This window comes from Lynx canadensis, chromosome B1, assembly GCF_007474595.2.
Source record: "Lynx canadensis isolate LIC74 chromosome B1, mLynCan4.pri.v2, whole genome shotgun sequence".
NCBI classification, from domain to species: domain Eukaryota; kingdom Metazoa; phylum Chordata; class Mammalia; order Carnivora; family Felidae; genus Lynx; species Lynx canadensis.
This window is the reverse complement of record NC_044306.2, coordinates 43,712,056-43,734,379: the sequence shown is the minus strand read 5'-3', so window position 1 is coordinate 43,734,379 and position 22,324 is coordinate 43,712,056. Positions and strand designations below refer to the sequence as shown.

General features: G+C 39.1%; 1 protein-coding gene across 1 annotated transcript in view; it reads left to right on the top strand.

Annotated features, from left to right (window-relative positions):
* Positions 1 to 22,324, top strand: part of ADAM9 (ADAM metallopeptidase domain 9) — a 147,088-nt gene that overhangs the window by 93,314 nt on the left and 31,450 nt on the right. Inside the window, 1 exon segment of the mRNA XM_030312588.1 lies at positions 1,994 to 2,177. Coding sequence (XP_030168448.1) covers positions 1,994 to 2,177 — 184 coding nt within the window.

Here is a 22,324-nt window from a genome sequence, read left to right as displayed (position 1 = left end):
GAGAGAGAGGGAGACGGAGAATAAAAAGCAGGCTCCATGCTGACAGTAGAGAGCCTCATGTGGGGCTTGAACTCATGAACTGTAATTCGGGCACTTAACCAGTTAAGCCATCTAGGTGTCCTATGGCTTTTTATACATTAAGAGTATTTTCCTTTTATTTTTAACATGTCACCAAGACTACACATGAAACACTGAGTATATCATCACAGCTTGAATTTTGGTAGGTCCAACAGACGTTAACTAAGGTCTGCTTTATGCTACACTTTGTTCTGGAGGTTTTCTTTTTTAAAAAAATTATTCTTTATTTTAGAGAGAGAGAGAGAGAGAGAGGGTGGGTGAGAGAAATGGAGGGAGAGAGACAGAGAATCCCAAGTAGGTTACAGGCTCAGCATGGAGCCTGACGTGGGGCTTGATCCCACAACCCTGGGATCATTATTTGAGCTGAAATCAAGAGTCAGACTCTCAACTGACTGAGCCACCCAGGCGCCCCATGTTTTAGAGGTTTTCATATCTAATTTCAACCAACTATGTGAGATAGACATTATTATTTATCTCTTGTTTTTCAGATGAAGGAACTGAAGCTCAGAAAGTTTAAACACTTTATTCAGGTTAACTAGGGAATAAATGGTGACATAAGAATAAATGTAAATGAGACAAAATTACTAACCCTTAAGTGCAGGATGGAGGAAAGAGGAGACTTAACAATATATGCAAAAAGTAAATAGGAATTTTAGCTAGTGATCAGTTCAAGGGCATCTATAATGTAATGTAGTTACCATAAAAGCTACTGTAATCATGGGCCTAATAGTAGTACAGTATCTAGAATATAGGAAATGTGAGCTCTGTTATGTTACTTGCTTATCAGGCTATAACTGAAATTTCATGCCCTGCTCTGAGCACTGTGCTTCAAGAGGCAATGAGAGAACCTGGAACATATTTAGAGGGGAGCTTCCTTGTTCCATGAGAAATGATTATAAGATATTGCTCTGGTGAATAAGTATTTAGGAACTATGTGATAATTGTCCTAAAATAGCTGCCATGTGGAAGAAGGAGAAGACATTTGCTATTAGCTGTGTGATCTCATGTGGAAGGTCTGGGACCAATGAGGAAAAGTTATAAGGATATAAATTTTAGCTCAAGAAATAAAATAGTTTTATGAAAGCTAGACTGGGAATTTTTAGGGGGTGATTAATTAGAGGAATTGGTGAATTAGAGGAAAACAATATCCTATATTGACTTGGCAGTGATAACATAAAGGAGATTCTAGTATAGGGTAGATTCTTGGATCACAAGGCAATCAGGTAGAAAATTTCAATATAGCATCTTAAGAGTTGATATTAGTGGTATTTAGTGTGTAATGGAAGGATATAGGAAGGGCATTTAGCTAACACAGCCTTGGTGATAGGAATTGTAGTCAGATAACCCTTCATAGAGTTGTAATATTGAATCAGTGAATTGAATTAGTGAATTAATGAGTTAATGAATTGAGTCTTAAATTAAGTAACTAAGAGTTAGCTTAGCCCAAGCCATGAAGGGTGGAGTCCTTTCTTAGTTATTTTATAGTACAGAATCTAATTTTCTCCTTATAGCAACTCTGTAAGAAGTCACAACCGAATTTTGGTATAGTTCTATTATTTTCTATGGAAAAGCATTTATAAAATTATATTTATAAACAACTCTTTAGTTAGATGTGTTTGAGCCCTAAACTGATAGTAAAGAGAGAGTAGGTGTGGGGAGAGAAGGAGCACGAACACCACCTGGTACACCTACTGATTTCATCCTAGCATCCAGTTATCTCTGCCATATTTGAAGAGACCTGCTTAGGTGCCTTTGCTCTTATATGCTTTCTCTGTTGAGACTCCCTTCAGCTAACTATTAGTAAACTTTCTTTAAGTAAAAAAGAAAAAAAAACTTTATGTGTCCAAATATATAATTTTTATTTTGTATCTACAGTGGGTGCATTTTATGTTTGCATTATTTCTCTATCTTACAGGAATGCTTTGTGTGGAAAGCTTCAGTGTGAGAATGTACAAGACATGCCTGTATTTGGAATTGTGCCTGCTATAATTCAGACTCCCAGTAGAGGCACCAAATGTTGGGGTGTGGATTTCCAACTAGGATCGGATGTTCCAGATCCTGGGATGGTGAACGAGGGTACAAGATGTGATGATGGAAAGGTAATCAGAATGTTTTCTATTTATAATTTAAAATTAAAAAAAATATAAAAAGCATTATGCAAAGTAAGTGGTTATTCTTTTCTTATTTATGAAAGAAATCTAATGTTTTTTTGGTAGAGATTTTGGAAAATACAAAATTAAGAATGGCTGTTATTCTCCTATCCAGATTTCACTGGCAGTCATATATTATAACCACTAGTCTGTGTTGCAGTATACTGTGCATATTTCTTTCCATTATCAATGGTGCTATAATTTATTAGCAGTCTGCTATTATTGGGACATTTAAGTGATTGCCAGGATTGTGAGTGTGTGTGTGTGTGTGTGTATGATTGTGTGTCTCTAGACTAGAAATGTCATAATGCTTGTCCCCCCATGCTCTCTGCTACCCTGATCACTGCTGTTTGGATCAGATATGAGTCAAGAGTCAGCCAGCTCCTGACTCACTACCATTGGTTTCTATATGATAAGATGAGCTAGGACAAATTCCTTTTGGGGGGGACTATATAATTAAGAAATACTATTAAGAATAGGGCAGAAACTGTAAGAATTCTTCAGCGATGCTATGAAGCAAGAGCAGGGCTAGAATGGTTATGGCAAACTTCAGTCATATACAAAAGATATGGGGGAGCAGGAGTGTTGGGCAAATTGAAGAAACCAACTTAAAGGAGAGTAGAGGAGGGGGAAGAGAGAGAGAACACAAGTGACTGATAAGGTGACCATAAAAAAGACGGGTGGACTTGCTAGTTACCTCAGTCATTGTGTACTGAGTTTTCAGTTCCAGTTCTGTTCCTCCTTTCCTACAAAAAGACCCTTATATTTTTGTGCCTGTTGTTGCCACTATAAAAACTCGATTGCTGTAGTTACTATAAACAATGCTGAGGTAAATGGCTTTATAAATAAAAATTTCAGAATATTATGATTGTTTTCTGAGGTGAAACTACTATAATGGGGTGTGCATACTTTTTAAGGTTTTAGAGTTTTGCATGATTTCTCTTTTACTTTTTTAAGTTTATTTATTTATTTTGAGAGAGAGAGAGAGCAGCATGAGTGGGTGAGGAGCAGAGAAAGAGAATCCCGACCAGGCTCCGCGCTATCAGCACGTGGAGCCCAGTGCTGGGCTCAAACTCATGAACCGTGAGATCATGACCTGAGTCGAAATCAGGAGTTGGACGCTTAACCAACTGAGCCACCCAGGTGCCCGTGCCTGATTCTCTTTAGAAAAAGCTTTAATAGTTTACCTTCCAACCAGTTTTTAGTGGGAAATGTTTTAATTCTTCATACTATAGTCAAGATTAGCTATCATTTTCAAGCTTTTGTTGGTGGTTTCCTTTTTATTTTACTTTTTTCTTAATTATTAGTGATGTTGAATTTTTTTGTCTCTATATATTTATTCCTTCTTCTGTGATTTGCCATGTTGATGTTCTTTATACACTTAAAAATTGGCCTGTTTCCTTACTGATTTTGAATTTGATTTCTTACTGATTTTAAAGAAGCTTAATTAATTTACGTCATATGTAACAAGTATAATATATAAATATACATATATGATGTTTTTGCCCAGCTTACTTCTTGCCTCTTCTTTCTTTTGTTTTTAGTTTTTTTTTTTTTTTTTTTTTTTGCTGTGTTTGCATTTTTATGTATTTAAAGCTGTTATTCTCTTCCTTTATGGTTTCTAACTTTACTTACATGTTTTTATAAGACCTTTATCAGTATATCAGATCATTATTCTCTTGTATTTTGTAGTAGATTTTGTTTTTTATTTAATACCTCTTTAATCCAGGGGAATGTTGAGTGTATATAGTATGAGGTTGGCATTCTTTTTTTCTCTTTTATCATTTATTCATTACTGTATGCTGAGTTCTAATGCCATTTTTTTTTCAGAATGGCTTATCATTTGCCTTAACCTCATTTATAATCTCTTTCCTTTAATTTGAAATTTTATTTAAATTACCGATTAAATTTTTATATATTCTAGGGCTTAATTTTTGTTTTTTCCCTCTTCATGTCCGTTGATAGGTCTAACAACTCATGTGTCAGTACTGCCTTGATTTAGTTTTTATTGGTTTTATAATGTATTTTTCTTATCTGGTCATGCAAATACCCTCCCATTCTTTTTTCCTAGTTCTCTTGGCTATTTTTATTTGCTTATAATTCCAGATGAACTTGAGATAATGTTTGTTGAGGTGCAAAAAAAATTAGAATCTAAAAAACTAAAAAATGCTTTGGAATTTTGGTTGGGATGGCATTAAATTTATAAACTTATAATGGGGAAAAGTGACATCATTACATTATTGAGTCTTCTCAAAGTAGAACATGGTATGTGTGTCCATTTTTGAGGGGTCTTCTTTTAAAGATTTACTAATAAAGGTCTTTATGTTTTTTGTTAATTTTATTATTGGGTAGATTTTTATTGTTATTATGAATAGGCCCGTTTTCTCCTGTTATATTTTCTGTTTTGTTATATTTCAATTTCTAATTGGTTTTTACTGACAAGAAAAGCTATTTTGTTTGTATTTTTGACTGGGTATTATTGATATTCAGAAAAAAATTCATTTGTATATGTTTATTTTGTTACCAGGCATACACTTAGTGTTACCTATTTCTATTGTCAATTATATTAGAATTTTCTAAGAAAAAGTCATCATCTGCAAATGATAAAAAGTTGGTTTCCTTTCTCATATTTACAGTTTGGATTTATTTTCTTGTGTAATTGCAATGATAGCACTTCCAGAATAATTGTAAATAGTGATAGTGTGCATCTTTGTCTTGACCCTGACGTGAGTGGGAATGCGTTTAGCCTTTCAAGGTTATGTATGATTTTGGCTAATCGCTTGGGGTACGTGGTATTTTTCACTTAATGCAGTATCCTTTTCATCCTATTGAATAAGAATAAAAATAAACAGTAGATTTTATATTTTATAAGTAGTTCTTTGACATTAAAATATTAAATATTTAAAAAATATTAGATACTATTAAGATAATCATTTGGAACACCTGGGTGGCTCAGTTGGTTGAGCGTCTGACTTCAGCTCAGGTCATGATCTTGCAGTTTGTGAGTTTGAGCCCTGTGTCGGGCTCTGTGCTGACAGCTTAGAGCCTGGAGCCTTCTTTGGATTTTCTGTGTCCTTGTCTCTCTCCGCTGTTCCCCAACTTGTGCTCTCTATCTCTCTCTCTCAAAAATAAATAAATAAAAACATTAAAAAAAATAATCATTATTTACCTTTGACCTATTGATATGTGCTGGGTTATATCAATAAATTCCCTAACATTAAATTATTTTTGCATTCCTGGAGCACACACTGGTAACATTAAATTTTTCTTTAGATATATTCCCGGATTCTGTGTGTTGGTGAATTTACTTTTGTGTTTCTGAAACTGTCTACTTTTGATGTTTTTTGAATTTATGAACTTTTACTCTGTAGATTGTAGTCAGTACTCTTAAGTCCCACAAAAAACTCAGATAATATTGAATTAAAGTATAACAGGATTAATTGATTTAAACCAAAGAATCAAATAAAGAGCTTTGGAACCCAGAATCTCAAATAATGTTTCTACGATCTTTGCTTCTCCCTTTTGGCTCCCCGTCCCTCCCTTGCCCCATCTTATTGAGATATAATTAACATTTCATATGCTATATGTTTAAGGTGTACAGTGTGATGATTTGATACATGTATATATTGTGAAATGACTACCACAGTAAGGTTAGTTAACACTTCTATAACCTCCCATAAATATAATTTTTTTTCTTTTTTTTTTTTTGGTGGTACAATATTTAAGATTTACTCTCTTGGTAACTTCAAGTGTATAATATTGTTAACTACAATCATCAGGCTGACTATTAGATACCCAGAACTTACTCACCTTTTAACTGGAGATTTGTACTATTGGATCAACATCTCCCCATTTTTCCTATGAGTGAGGCTTCACCCCCCCCCCCTTTTTTTTAAAGACTCCACATATATGTGAGATCATATGGTATTTGTCTGTCTTTGTCAGACTTTCTTCACTTAGAATAATGTCCCCAAGGTCCATGCATGTTGTTGCAAATGACAGGATTGGTCGTTCAGGAGTGTGTTGTTTACTTTCCACATTTTTTGTGAATTTTACACATTCCTCCTGTTACTAATTTCTAGTTTCAAACCATTGTGATTGGAAAAGATACTAGATATGATTTCAGTCTTCTTAAATATGTTGTCTTGCTTTGTGGCCCAACATAAATTGTATCCTGTAGAATGTTCTGTGTGTGCCTCAGAAGAGTATGTATTCTGCTGCTGTTGCATGGCTGTTCTGTTTATGTCTGTTAGATCCATTTTGGTCTATAAAGTTCTTTAGATCCGCTGTTTCCTTATTAAATTTCTGTCTGGGGGCACCTGGGTGGCTCAGTTGGCTAAGCATTCATCTCTTGATTTTGGCTGAGGTCACGATCTCACGGTTTGTGAGACTGAGCCCCTGTGTTGGCTGTGCACTGAGAGTGTGGAGCCTGCTTGGGATTCTCTTCCTCTCTGCCTGCGCTCCCCAGCTGCTCACGTATTCACGCATGCTCTCTCTCAAAATAAATAAAAAGAAATTTCTGTCTGGATGACCTATCCAATGTTGAAAGTGGGGTATTGAAGTCTACTACTAGTATTGTATTGCTGTCTGTTTCTCCCTTCACTTTTGTCACTATTTGGTTTAAATATTTAAATGCTCCAGTGGAAGGTACATAAATACTTAAAATTATTACATCGATGAATTGTCTCCTTTATCCCCATTTCATGGCCTTCTTTGTCTCTTACAACCAATTCTGACTAAGTCTATTATATGTGATATAAATATAGCCGTTCCTGCTCTTTTGGTTACTATTGGCATAGAATATGTTTTTCTGTCCCTTCACTTTCAACCTGTGTGTCCTTAACACTATAAGTGAGCCTCTTTTAGGCAGCATATTGTTGGATATGTATATATTTTTAAGTCTATTCAGCCACTTTGTGTCTTTTGATATGGGACTTTAGTTCATTTCTATTTAAAGTAATTATTGATAGCTAAGGACTCATTGCCATTTCATTGTTTGTTGACTGTTTTTAGTTCTTTTGTTCCTGTTTTCCTTTCTTACTATCTTCTTTCATGATTTATTTATTTATTTATTTTTAGAGTATGCTTTAATTCTTTTGTGTGTTCTACTATGTTTCTTCTTTTGTGGTTAGTGTGAGGCTTATATAAAACATTTTGTAGATATAACAGTCTATTTTAAGCTGATAATAACTTACCTTCAACTGCATACACAAGCACTATACTTTTACTTCTCATATTTTAAACTATTGTGTCATACTTAGCATCTTTTTATATTGTGCATCCATTAATAAGTTATTAGTTATTTTTATTTAAGTTTTTTTTTACTAGAGATAGAGTGATTTACACAGCACCATTAAAATAGTAAGGTATTCTTTTTTTTTACTTTATTTATTTATTTAAATCACATATATATATATATATATATATATATATATATATATATATAATTTAATGTCAAATTGGTTTCCATACAATACCCAGTGCTCATCCCAACAGGTGCCCTCCTCAATGTCCATCACCCACTTTCCCCTCCCCCCCACCCCCCATCAACCCTCAGATTGTTCTCAGTATTTAAGAGTCTCTTATGGTTTGCCTCCCTCCCTAACTTCTTTTTCCTTCCCCTCCCCCCTGGTCTTCTGTTGAGTTTCTCAGAATCCACATAAGAGTGAAAACATATGGTATCTGTCTTTCTCTGTATGACTTATTTCACTTAGCATGACACTCTCCAGTTCCATCCACGTTGCTACAGAAGGGCATATTTCATTCTTTCTCAATGCCATGTAGTATTCCATTGTGTATATAAACCATAATTTCTTTATCCATTCATCAGTTGATGGACATTTAGGCTCTTTCCATAATTTGGCTATTGTTGAAAGTGCTGCTATAAACATTGGGGTACAAGTGCCCCTGGGCATCAGCACTCCTGTATCCCTTGGGTAAATTCCTAGCAGTGCTACTGCTGGGTCATAGGGTAGATCTATTTTTAATTTTTTGAGGAACCTCCACACTGTTTTCCAGAGCGGCTGCACCAGTTTGCATTCCCACCAACAGTGTAAGAGGGTTCCTGTTTCTCCACATCCTCTCCAAACATCTATAGTCTCCTGATTTGTTCATTTTAGCCACTCTGACTGGTGTGAGGTGGTATCTCAGTGTGGTTTTGATTTGTATTTCCCTGATGAGGAGTGATGTTGAGCATCTTTTCGTGTGCCGGTTGGTCATCTGGATGTCTTCTTTAGAAAAGTGTCTATTCATGTCCCCTGCCCATTTCTTCGCTGGATTTTTTGTCTTTTGGGTGTGGAGTTTGGTGAGTTCGTTATAGATTTTGGATACTAGCCCTTTATCTGATATCTGCAAATATCTTTTTTCCCATTCTGTTGGTTGCCTTTTAGTTTTGTTGATTGTTTCCTTTGCAGTGCAAAAGCTTTTTATATCTTCATGAGGTCCCAATAGTTCATTTTTGCTTTAAATTCCCTTGCCTTTGGAGATGTGTCGAATAAGAAATTGCTGCGGCTGAGGTCAGAGAGGTTTTTTCCTGCTTTCTCCTCTAGGGCTTTGATGGTTTCCTGTCTCACATTTAGGTCCTTCATCCAATTTGAGTTTATCTTTGTGAGTGGTGTAAGAAAGTAGTCTGGTTTCATCCTTCTGCATGTTGCTGTCCAATTCTCCCAGCACCATTTGTAAAAGAGACTGTCTTTTCTCCATTGGATATTCTTTCCTGCTTTGTCAAGGATTAGTTGGCCATACATTTATGGGTCCAATTCTGGAGTCTCTATTCTATTCTGGAGTCTATGATAGTGTCTGTTTTTGTGCCAGTACCATGCTATCTTGATGATTACAGCTTTGTAGTAGAGGCTTAAGTCTGGGATTGTGATGCCTCCCGCTTCGGTCTTCTTCTTCAATATTACTTTGGCTATTCGGGGTCTTTTGTGGTTCTATACAAATTTTAGGATTTCTTGTTGTAGCTTCGAGAAGAATGCTGGTGCAATTTTGATTGGGACTGCATTGAATGTGTAGATGGCTTTGGGTAGTGTTGACATTTTAACAGTATTTATTCTTCCAATCCATGAGCATGGAATTTGTTTGTATCTTCTTTGATTTCCTTCATAAGCTTTCTTTAGTTTTCAGCATACAGATCTTTTACATCTTTGGTTAGGTTTATTCCTAGGTATTTTATGCTTCTTGGTGCAATTGTGAATGGGATCAGTTTCTTTATTTGTCTTTCTGTCACTTCATTATTGGTGTATAAAAATGCAACTGATTTCTGTACATTAATTTTGTATCCTGCGACTTTGCTGAATTCATGTATCAGTTCTAGCAGACTTTTGGTGGAGTCTATGGGGTTTCCCATGTAGAATATCATGCCATCTGCAAAAAGTGAAAGCTTGACTTCATCTTTGCCAATTTTGATGCCTTTGATTTCCTTTTGTTGTCTGATTGCTGATGCTAGAACATCCAACACTATGTTAAACAACAGCTGTGAGAGTGTACATCCCTGTCGTGTTCCTGATCTCAGGGGGAAAGCGCTGTTTTTCCCCATTGAGGATGATATTACTTGTGGGCTTTTCATAAATGGCTTTTATGATGTTTAAGTATGTTTCTTCTATCTGGACTTTCTCAAGGGTTTTTATTAAGAAAGGATGCTGAATTTTGTCAAATGCTTTTTCTGCATCGATTGACAGGATCATATGTTTCTTATCTTTTCTTTTATTAATGTGATGTATCACGTTGATTGATTTGCGAATGTTGAACCAGCCCTGCATCCCAGGAATGAATCCCACTTGATCATGGTGAATAATTCTTTTTATTTGCTGTTGAATTCAATTTGCTAGTATCTTGTTGAGAATTTTTGCATCCATACTCATCAGGGATATCGGCCTGTAGTTCTCTTTTTTTGCTGGGGCTCTGTCTGGTTTGGGAATCAAGGTAATGCTGGCTTCATAGAATGAGTCTGGAAGTTTTCCTTCTCTTTCTATTTTTTGGAACAGCTTTAGAAGGATAGGTGTTATTTCTGCTTTAAATGTCTGGTAGAATTCCCCAGGGAAGCCATCTGGTCCAGGACTCTTATTTGTTGGGAGATTTTTAATAACTGATTCAATTTCTTCACTAGTTAGGGGTCTGTTCAAATATTCTATTTCTTCCTGTTTGAGTTTTGGAAGTGTGTGGGTGCTTAGGAATTTGTCCATTTCTTCCAGGTTGTCGAGTTTGTTGGCATATACTTTTTCATAGTATTCCCTGCTAATTGCTTGTATTTCTGAGGGATTGGTTGTAATAATTCCATTTTCATTCATGATTTTATCTATTTGGGTCCTCTCTCTGTTTTCTTTTTGAGAAGCCTGGCTAAAGGTTTATCAATTTTGTTTGTTTTTTCAAAAAAACAACTCTTGGTTTCATTGATCTGCTCTACTTTTTTTTTAGATTCTGTATTTTTTATTTCTGCTCTGATCTTTATTATTTCTCTTCTTCTGCTGGGTTTGGGGTGTCTTTGCTGTTCTGCTTCTATTTCCTTTAGGTGTGCTGTTAGATTTTGTATTGGGGATTTTTCTTGTTTCTTGAGATAGGCGTAGACTGCAATGTATTTTCCTCTCAGGACTGCCTTCGCTGCATCCCAAAGCATTTGGATTGGTGTATTTTCATTTTCATTTGTTTCCGTATATTTTTTAATTTCTTCTCTAATTGCCTGGTTGACCCATTCATTCTTTAGTAGGATGTTCTTCAACCTCCGTGCTTTTGGAGGGTTTCCAGACTTTTCCTGTGGTTGATTTCAAGTTTCATGGCATTGTGATCTGAAAGTGTGCCTATGTTCTCAATTCTTTTATACTTATTAAGGGCTGTTTTGTGACTATGTGATCTATCTTGGAGAATATTCCATGTGCACTTGAGAAGAAAGTATATTCTGTGGCTTTGGGTTGCAGAGTTCTAAATGTGTCTGTCAAATCCATCTGATCCCATGTATCATTCAGGGCCCTTGTTTCTTTATTTATTCTCTGTCTAGGTGTTCTATCCATTGTTGTAAGTGGAGTATTAGACTCTCCTGCAATTACCACATTCTTATCAATAAGGTTGCTTATGTTTGTGATTAATTGTTTTATATATTTGGGGGCTGCCAAATCCGGTGCATAGACGTTTATAATTGTTAGCTCTTCTTGATGAAGAGACCCTGTAATTATTATATAATGCCCTTCTTCATCTCTTGTTACAGCCTTTAATGTAATGTCTAGTTTGTCTGATTTATGTATGGCTACTCTAACTTTGTTTTGACTTCCAGTAGCATGATAGATCTCCATCCCCTTACTTTCAATCTGAAGGTGTCTTCAGGTCTAAAATGAGTCTCTTGTAGACAGCAAATAGATGGGTCTTTTTTTTTTTTTTTTTTTTTTTTTTTTTTTCATTCTGATACCCTATGTCTTTTGGTTGGAGCATTTAGTCCTTTTACATTCAGTGTTATTATTGAAAGATATGGGTTTAGAGTCATTGCAATGTCTGTAAGTTTCATGCTTGTAGTAATGTCTCTGGTACTTTGTGGTCCTTGCAACATTTCACTCACAGAGTCCCCCTTAAGATCTCTTGTAGGGCTGGTTTAGTGGTGATGAATTCCTTCAGTTTTTGTTTGTTTGGGAAAACCTTTATCTTTCCTTCCATTCTGAATGACAGACTTGCTGTGTAAAGGATTCTTGGCTGCATATTTTTCTTGTTCATCTCATTGAAGATGTCCTGCCATTCCTTTCTGGCCTGCCAAGTTTCAGTAGATAATCTGCTATTACCTGTATGTGTCTACCTTTGTATGTTAAGGCCCATTTATTCCTAGCTGCTTTCAGAATTTTCTCTTTATCCTTGTATTTTGCCTGTTTCACTATGACATGTCATGCAGAAGATTGATTCAAGTTACGCCTGAAGGGAGTTCTCTGTGCCTCTTGGATTTCAATGCCTGTTTCCTTCCCCACATTAGGGAAGTTCTCAACTATGATTTGTTCAAGTATACCTTCAGCCCCTTTCTCTCTCTCTTCTTCTTCTGGAATTCCTATGATACAGATATTCTTCCGTTTGATTGCATCACTTAGTTCTCTAATTCTCCCCTCGTACTCCTGGATTTTTTTTTTTATCTGCCCTTTTCTCAGTTTCCTCTTTTTCCATAATTTTATCTTCCAATTCACCTATTCTCTCTTCTGTCTCTTCAATCTGTGCTATGGCCCCCTCCATTTTATTTTGCATCTCATTTATAGCATTTTTTAATTCATCATGACTATTTTTTACTGCCTTGATCTCTGTAGCAAAAGATTCTCTGCTGTCCTCTATGCTCTTTTCAAGCCAAGCGATTACTTTTGTGACTATTATTCTAAATTCTTGTTCAGTCATATTGCTTAAATCGGTTTTGATCAATTCGTTAGCTGTCTCTACTTCCTGGAATTTCATTTGAGGAGATTTCTTCCGTTTTGTCATTTTGGCTAGTTTTCTGTCCCTTATGTGTTTTAAAAGCTTGTTGTGTGCTCTGGACCTGCGAGCACTGCTGTGTTAAAGGAGGGTCATACACTGTCCAGGGCCTGGCCCTTCAGGAGGTGTTTTTTTGGAGAGTGTTACTTGCTCTCTGTTACTGTGACTTTGGTTATTTTATTACCCTACTCGTAGTGATATTTTGGACCCTCCACCAGGTGTGCTTTGATTTGTTCCTTGGAGTAGCCCTGTAAAGGAAAACAGAGAAACAGGAGACAAAAACACACAAACAAATAACACAAACAAACAAATAAAAACAAAAAATTAAAGTCAAAAACAAAAAATTAAAGTCTAAAACAAAAAACCCCAAAACACTGACTACAAGTAAAGAAGAGGGTGGAGGCAGTGCTAGAAGAGCACATACAAAGAGAGAAATGATGGGAGAGGGGGGAGAAAAAATAAACATTGACTAGGCAGAGAGACTAAAAGGGTAAATCCAGAGAGAGAGAAAGGAAAATAAAGAAGGAAGTGGGGAAAATGAAACGAAGATAAAGTTACCCAGACAGAGAAACTATATGGCTTGATTATTCGAGAGAGAGAGAAAGGAGTGTAAAGAAGGAGGTGTAGAATATGTATCAAGACAATGGATTAAATATGCGTGTTTAGACAGACCAATAACCAGAATTACCAGCCTAGAAGAGGGAAGAGATAAGGAGGAGAAAGTGGGGGGCGGGGAGAATATATCTATACATCCAGAATTGACCTAGAGTTAATCCAGGCAATGCTGCAGCGCTTGTGGGAGGAGCTTTCCGCAGGGTCTGTGAGGCTCTGGTGGATATACAGTTACCCCGTGCGAAGGGGCGTGTTTTGGTGTAGTCTGGACCCACTTCTACTATGGGCCCCTGAACTGATCCCTGAGGCCCCGCCTGGTGGTGGTGGGGGCAACGGGGGGAGTGGTGATCCCCCAGTCTCCTCTCCATGACCTGGACCCGGTGGACTCAGTTTGAGTCGTCCTCACTGTGCCACACCATGGGCGCAGACGGGGCGGTCCTTCTGCTCTGCCACCTCCCCTGACCTTGCGCTTGGCTAGGATTCAAAGTCCTTCTCCGTGCTTTCTGGCAGTGGGGAAGCGCCTCTCAGTGTGGCAATATGTGGCCCCAGCTGGCTTTGTGCCACAGCACTTCAGGGAGGACTGCCTTCTGCGGACTGAGCTGCCGCTCTCGCCGCTAGTCCCTGCAGTCGCGGACTCAGGCAGGCTTTGTCTTTTCCCACAGCACTCCAGGTAGATGGCTCCCTTTTCCTCCTGCAGACTGTGCCCTCGGCCCAGCCACGGATCCCGTGGGTGGCAGACATGGACATGGACAGGCTTTGTACTGTTGCACAACCCTCCAGGGAGGGAACCACTTTCTCCAACTGCTGACTGAGCCCCTTACATACCACTGCATCCAGGCCTCTGGTGTGCGAACAGGGAGCTGGCCCCAGTCCGAAGAAAGCCCAGCCGTTAGAGATCGGATCTCTCTCAGTCTCAGTCCCAGGTCTTTCTCCTGTCCAGATATGGTCATACACTTCCCTAGCCTCTCTTTCTCTTCCCTTTGTCTCTCCCCTCTGTGCCCACGTGGCCTTTTTTTTTTTTTTTTAATCTCCCCCAGTTTGTAGTCATCCACCTATCTTTTCTCCAGCTCTCCCATTTTCTTTGGGTAGATTCAGTCTCTTTTCCTCCCAGACTCTGGTGTTCAAAGTCCTTTGGCTTCTGCACTTCTTTGTTTGAGAGACACGGGGAGTCTCCCCTACTTCTCTACCATGTTGGCCCCAATAGTTAGGTATTCTGAATTTAACTATATATTTACCTTCACCATGAGTTTTATGGTTTTATATATTTTCATATTATTAGTGTCCTTTCATTTCAACTTGAAGAATTCACTTTAAAATTTCTTGTAAGGTAGGGCAAGTGGTGATGAACCGTTAGTTTTTCTTTATCTGGGAATGTCTTTAACTCTCTTTCATATCTGAAGGACAATTTTCCTACGTATAGTATTCCTTGTTGGCAATTTTTTTATTGTTGCTGTTTAGCACATTGGATATATAATCCCGATGATTTATTTTGGCTTTCAAAGTTTCTTTAGAGAGATACATCCACAGACAGCCATATGGGGGTTCCTTTGTATGTGATGAATCTTGCTGCTTTCTCTTTCTGCTTTCTAACATGGAGTTCTTTGAGCTTCCTGTACTTGAATGTCCATATTCTCCAAACATTTGGGAGATTTCAACTATTATTTCTTTAAATTCTTTTTTAACGTTTGTTTATTTTTGAGAGACAGAGAGATACAGAGCATGAGTGGGGAAGGGGGCAGAGAGAGAGGGAGACACAGAATCCAAAGCAGGCACCAGGCTCTGACCTGTCAGCACAGAGCCTGATGTAGGGCTTGAACTCACTAACTGTGAGATCATGACCTGAGCCAAAGTCGGACTCTCAACCGGCTGAGCCACCCAGGCACCCCTTAATTATTATTTCTTTAAATAAACTTTCTTCCATTTTCCTCTTCTGAGAAAATCTTCTGATTTGAATCATATCTTCTGATATGAATGTTTGTTTGCTTGATGGTGTCCCATCATGGTTCACATAGGCTTTCTTCACTCTTTTTCATTCTTTTTTATTTTTTGTCTCTCTAACTGGCTAATTTCAAACAGTGTTTGAGTTTGCTGATTCTTTCTTCTGGATGAGTAAATCTGTTCTTGAAGCTCCGTATTGAAGTTTTCATTTCTGTTATTGTATTCTTCAGGTCCAGGATTTCTGTTTGGTTCCTTTTAATGGTTTCTACTTCTTTCTTAAACTCATTCTGTTCATTGATTGTTTTTCTGATTTTGTTTAGTAGTCTCTGTTTTCTTTCATTTCATTCAGGTTCTTTATGATGATTATTTTGAATTCTTTGTCAGGTAACCTATAGATATTCATTTCTTTGGGGTCATTTATTTGCACTTTATTAGTTTCCTTTGGTGATGCCATATTTGCCTGATGCTTATGTAGTATTGCATTGGTGGCTATGTATTTGAAGGAATAAACACCTCTTCTAGTCTTTACATACTGGTTTCATCAGGTAAAGACCTCCTGTCTGTTTTCAGTATTGATGGGATTACCTTGGAATTTTAGGCTGGGTTGGAGCTGGTTACAAGTCTCCACAGTGGGGTCTGTGATTGGTGGGCCTGTTATCAGGAGCTTGGGTGGGCATAAATCGTGACTGGTCTCTGAGTGGATTGAACTTCCTGTAGTAGTACCTTGTTCAGGAGGTAAGGTGGCCTTGAGACAAGGGTCTGCTTCAGAGTCCACAGTTGGGTCTTCAGACACCAGGCCTATTACTAGGTGCATGGACTGGTGTGGCTCCCATCAGATACCTGAGAATACTGCTGTCTGTTCACTGGATGGATCCCTGGGTGGCCAGGATGGGTCCCTAACTGGATGGATGGGCTGGGAGCTGAATATAGGGCTAGTTCAGGGTCTCTTGATGTGTAGACATGAGCATCTGCTCTTGGTTCCCCAAAAGCTGGCAGGACAGCTTGAGGACTGAGGCTTGGAGTTGCTGAAACTGAGTATAGATCCCTTTCAGAATTTTTGGGAATGCAGGAGATGGGTTCCTTGGTTGATGGATCTAGTGGTGGGCTGTGGCTGTGATATGACTGGAGCCAAGTGTAAGGCCCTTCAGGATTTCTGGGGTTACAGCTGGGAGAGTCTCATTTTGGGTCCCTGTGCCAGAAAGTATATTCACAAAGTGCAGTTGTTAGGGATAGAGCCAAGTAGAGTGTCCTTTTAGAAATACTAGGGTTGTAGACAAGAGTGTCCCCCACCGGGGCCCTGGGCCCTTAGGACTGCTGGCAGACTATGGCTGTGAAGAAGCTAGAACTGCTTTTGGGCCCTTTCAGGATCTCAGGGGGCATAGATGGGAGTTTCTCCTGCCTGGTCCCTATGCCTGCAGTCTTCTCTGGGCTCATAGGTGGCTGTCGTCTTGCTGTGTGCTCACCGACCCTTTTTCTGTGTGCACATGGAGAGAGAGAGAGAAAGAGAGGGAGAGAGAGAAAGTGAGCACAAACTCTCTGGTGTCTTTTCTTATAAAGGCACTAATTCCATCAGACCAGGGTTCCACCCTCATGACCTCATCTAACCCTAATTACCTCCCAAAATCTTTATCTCCAAATACTACTATATCAGGGTTAGGGCTTCAGCATATGAATCTTGAGAGGATACAAGCAATGAGTTTATAAAGAGAGCCACTAGGGTAGATTTAAATTAGTAAAAGTAGAATAATATTTATTCCTTCCTTATGCCCATGTAGCTTTTTGCTGTGGGGTTGTATGTTCTGCTCAGTGTGGTAAAGGCTTTAAACCTTTTCCTAAATATTTTCACATTTCAGTTATTTTTGGTATTTGTTTTTGGTCTGGACATATAAGTGAGAGATATTGGTCAGTGTATTAGTCGGGGTTCTCTAGAGAAACAGAACTAGTAAGATGTCTGTATATGTGTGTATGTAAGATTTCTTGTATGGAATTAGCTTACATGTTTATGTAGGTTAACAAGTCTTAAGAGCCAATATCTTCAGTAGACAAGCTGGACACTCAGAAGAGCTGATGGTGTAGTTCCAGTCCAGAGGCTGAGAGAGAGAAAGCGGTTAAGCAAGAATGGAGACCAGGGTATTTAGACCATTTCTTTATGCAACTTACTGTTATCTTCAGGACCTGCTCAGGCTGTAGTATGTATCTGCCACTTTCATTTGATGGTGGAATGTTGCTGTGCATGCTAGACTTTAAAGTATGGTGGGTCAGATAACACCCAGTTCATGATGGGTAATTCAGGTCCCATGGTAACCTGGTGGCTTATGGTTAAGTGTTCAGTCTAGTAAGGCCTAAGCTGTATCTGAAAAGGAGAGTAGTTATCTGCAGAGGATGGCAGGGTTTTGTTCCAAAATCCTAAGGGTCTGTAGTGCTGTTTACCTCTAAGGAACTGCCAGAGGCTCCAAACAGCATCCCTATCTGCCACTGACATTTCAAGCACCATTGGATCTAGTGGAGCAAGGGGCCAGTTGGCAGAGCAGTTTCTGTGGCATCCTGGACCTGTTTCAGCCTTCTCTTGCTCTGGTCCATGCTCTATGAGCAGTTTTTCAAGTTACATGGTAAATGGGCTTGAGTAACATGCCCACATGAGGAATGTGTTGCCCCCCAAATTCAGAGGCCCACTAATTGTCTTACTTCTCTTTTGGTTGCCTGATGTAAAAACTTATCCTTCATTTTTGAAGGGAAATCTAGATATGTCCCGCACCACTGATGCCCTAGAAATTTTGCTGAGGTAGAAGACTCCTGAATTTTTGTCTGATTTACTTTCCACTGACATGCAAATGTCTTACCAGTTAGTCTGCAGTATTGCTACTTCTACGCACTAGATCAATCAGATAATGTCATCAATGTAGTGGGCCAGAGTGATATCTTGTGGAAGGAAAAGTTGATTAAGATCCCTGCAAACTAAATTATGATGTAGGGCTGGAGAGTTGCTATACCCCTGAGAGAGGACAGTGAAGGTGTATTGCTGGCCTTGCCAGCAAACCGCTTCTGGTGATCCTTATTGACCAGTGTGGAGAAAATAGTATCTGCCTATTCAGTAGCTGCATACCAGGTGCCGGGAGATATGTGAATTTGCTCAAGCAGTAAAACGACAGTAGCTACAGCAGCAATTACACCTACCAGCTGCTTAAGCTTATAATCTGCTGTTGTTCTCCAAGGTCTGTCTTCTGCACAGGCCAAATAGCTTAGTTGTATTGGAATATCTTTCCAGTCCTTAGTGGTGGTATTGATCTCTGCAGTGACTCCTGGATTGTGGTATTACTTTTGGTGTACTGTTTTCCTAGGAAGTGGCAGTTCTAATGGCTTCCATTTGGCCTTTCCTGCCATAATAACCCTGACTCCACAGGTCAGGGAGCCAATGTGGGGATTCTGCTAGCTGTTGATTATGTCTGTTCCAGTCATGCATTCTAGAACTGGGATGGGGTTCAGGGACCTACTGGGCCCACTATGAGGACGACCTGAGCTGAAACTCCATTGATCACCTGACCTCCATAGCTCCCTACTCTGACTGGTAGGCCACCATGATGTTTTGGGTCTCCTGGAAGCAGTGTCAATTTAGAGCCAGCATCCAGTAGTCCCTGAAAGATCTGATTATTTTCCTTTTCCACAGTGCTCAGTTACCCTGGTAAAAGGCCATAGGTCCTATTGGGGATGGATGGGAGAAAGATTACCAATATAAAATTTTGGCAGTGTATCAGGGTACTGCCTGAATGGAACTCATCCTTTCCTTCAGTTAAAGGCTTCTGGGTCTATAATATGGCTCAAGTCTGGTAATTGATTGAGGGCCCATGACACCATTTTGTTCACTTGACCTAGAACTTTTCTGCTTCTACAGATGTAGTAAGAATTTACTGGTAGGCTTCCTCCGTTTTTATTTCTAGGAATACCATGATCAACTAACTAATGCCATAGGTCTGTGCAAGTCGGACTTTTATGATTGCTCCTTTGACTTTGCTATTTATTATGGTAGCCATATCCACCCTGCCTTTGTCATTGAGTGCCACTGCACTTGGCCCTGGCCATTTGGCATTCAGTTACTTCTGTGGCATTTAGGTTTTACAGTTCAGTGACTGTAGTTCCTAATATCAAGTGGCCTACAGAGAAGAGTGATGACAGAGCCATTTAGGCCTGCTGGGGTTCCCCACACAAATTTATTTCTCACAGTTATTGTGGAAGGTGTGTCTGCTGGACATTCCCAGAGTGAGTGAGTGGGTCTGAAATAACCCATTCTTAACACTCCAATCTTAACTAAGCCTTTGAATCATTTCTTTTACCTTAAACCAAGACAGGTCCAGCATTTCCAACTTGCTCAGGATGAGTTAACTTTTGGTCCATGTTTCAGCTAATTAACCAACAAACTGTTAAAGCTCTTAATAAATCCCTGACCTGCAGCATTACATGTAGAATCTCTACTTAGTAAGCCCATACATAACAGTAAATTTGGCCTGATCCAACTTTATGTTCCTTCTACCATTATCCCACATCCTTTATATCCATTCTTACACATATTCCCTGCACTTCTGTCTGGATAAATTAGAAAACTCAAGTAGCTCCCTTTTTTAAAAAAATATTTATTCATTTTTTGAGAGATGGAGACAGAGTGTGAGTGGGGGAGGGGCAGAGAGAGAGGGAAACAGAATCCAAAGCAGGCACCAGGCTCTGAGCTGTCAGGACAGAGCCCAACACGTGGCTTGAACCCATGAACTGTGAGATCATGACCTGAGCCGAAGTCGGATGCTTAACCAACTGAACCATCCATGCACCCTTCAAGTAGCTCTTTTGGTACACCTCCTCACAGGTCATACTTTTAGGGGCCTGCTGAGACTTGAGTCTAGTGATAGGTCCAAAAGCAAAGATGGGCGCCAGGTGGGGGTGAGTCCTGAGGTGAATCAGCATTGTCTTGGAAGGCAACTTCCTCCTTGGAGGCCATTACAATTTCCTCTGGCAATGTAATGCTAATCTCTTTACTTGGGAGTGGAAAGGCCTTTTCTTTTAAGGGTAAGGAAACTGCTTCCACTGGCAAGGAAGACTCATTAGTCTTTAGGGGCTCAACAATTCAGGTTAGACTCTTGTTCATTTGACCTAGAACTTTTCTGCTTCTACAGATATCAGGGTCTTCCCACACATCCCCAAGACAAGTTTTAGGATCACATTCTTTCTCCCTAATGCCCTCATTTTAATGGTAGGTACCCTGCAAGTCTGGGAGGTCCAACTTGTGTTGTAATCTCACCAGTTGAAGGATGAAATTCTGGGTTTGATTTTCAGAGGTCTCAGCCCTGTGGCTACAAAAGATTAGGCTCCCCTTCTGGGGACACTTAGAAGCTCTCAGGTTATTTTTGCTGTATTTGAGCTGAGAGTTCAAATTTCTGAGCAATAAGCTCTTTTCATTCCCTACTTTGTCTGGTGATATTAGGAGTAACTACCTGATGCCGTACTTATTAATTTAATAAGAAATGTTTGAAGGTATCATATGCACAATTATGCAGATCCGTGATTCTTTTTTTTTTTTTTTAAATTTTTTTTTCAACGTTTATTTATTTTTGGGACAGAGAGAGACAGAGCATGAACGGGGGAGGGGCAGAGAGAGAGGGAGACACAGAATCGGAAACAGGCTCCAGGCTCTGAGCCATCAGCCCAGAGCCTGACGCGGGGCTCGAACTCCCGGACCGCGAGATCGTGACCTGGCTGAAGTCGGACGCTTAACCGACTGCGCCACCCAGGCGCCCCCAGATCCGTGATTCTTATAAATGGTTGATTAGGAATAAACAGTGGTGATATTTTGCATATCTTCCTGTCAGATCATGCTATGGGCTCTCAGTACTCTGTTATTGCAAATAGAGCACTAACATCTTCAAATGTAGTCAGGTAAGAGATCCAATTCCAGAGGCCCAGGAACGAATTCAGAAAACTCATCCTTAAAACCTGTTCCTCTAAAACCACTCTTGGTATCATTATCTGCATTAGTCAGGGTTTTCTGGGGAAACAGAACCAATAGGAAGTGTGTGTGTGTGTGTGTGTGTGTGTGTGTGTGTGTGTGTGTGTATTCATTCATTTATTAATTATAAGAAATTGACTCACACAGTTACAGGGGCTGAGAGGCCCAAGATTTGCAGTTTGCAAGCTGCAGATCCAGGAGAGATGATGGTGCAGTTCTAGCCAGAGTCCAAAGGCCTGAGAACCAGGAGAGCTGATAATAGTTCTAGTCTGGAAGCCAGCAGGCTCAATACCCATGAAGAGTCAGTGCTTTAGTTCAAGTCAGGAGGAAGGAAAAACCAGCCTTAGATTGAAGACAGGCAGGCAGGAGTAATTCTTTCTTAGGGGAGGATCAGGCTTTTTGTTCTTTTCTGGCCATCAACTGATAGGACAAGGTCCATCTACATTAGGAAAGCAATCTCCTTTACTCAGTCTATTAATTTAATGACCTAAATCAGTCTATTAATTAATGACCAGTCTAATTAATTTAAATGACCAAAAAAAAGCACCCTCACAGAAACGCTCAGAATAATGTTTCACTACAGATCATGGGCACTCAGTGTCCCATACAAGTGGACACATAAAGGTAACCATCATAGTTATTACAAGTTAATGAAGTTCAGAGTAAAAATATGTATTGGGAAAAAAAATGTATAAAAAATGGTGGATTATAGTATTCATTTATCTTCTTTGTCTGCCAAAACCTCTCAAAATAGAAAGGAATAAATAGGGAATAATTTTTCTTTTTTTTAACTTACATCCAAATTAGTTAGCATATGGCGCAACAATGATTTCAGGGGTAGATTCCTTAATGCCCCTGACCCATTTAGCCCATCCCCCCTCCCACAACCCCTCCAGTAACCATCTCTTTGTTCCCCATATTTAAGAGTCTCTTATGTTTCGTCCCCCTCCCTGTTTTATATTATTTTTGCTTCCCTTCCCTTGTGTTCATCTGTTCTGTGTCTTAAAGTCCTCATATGAGTGAAGTCATATGATATTTGTCTTTCTCTGACTAATTTTGCTTAGCATAATACCCTCTAGTTCCATCCACGTGGAAATGGCAAGATTCCCTTCTTTTTGACTGCCGAGTT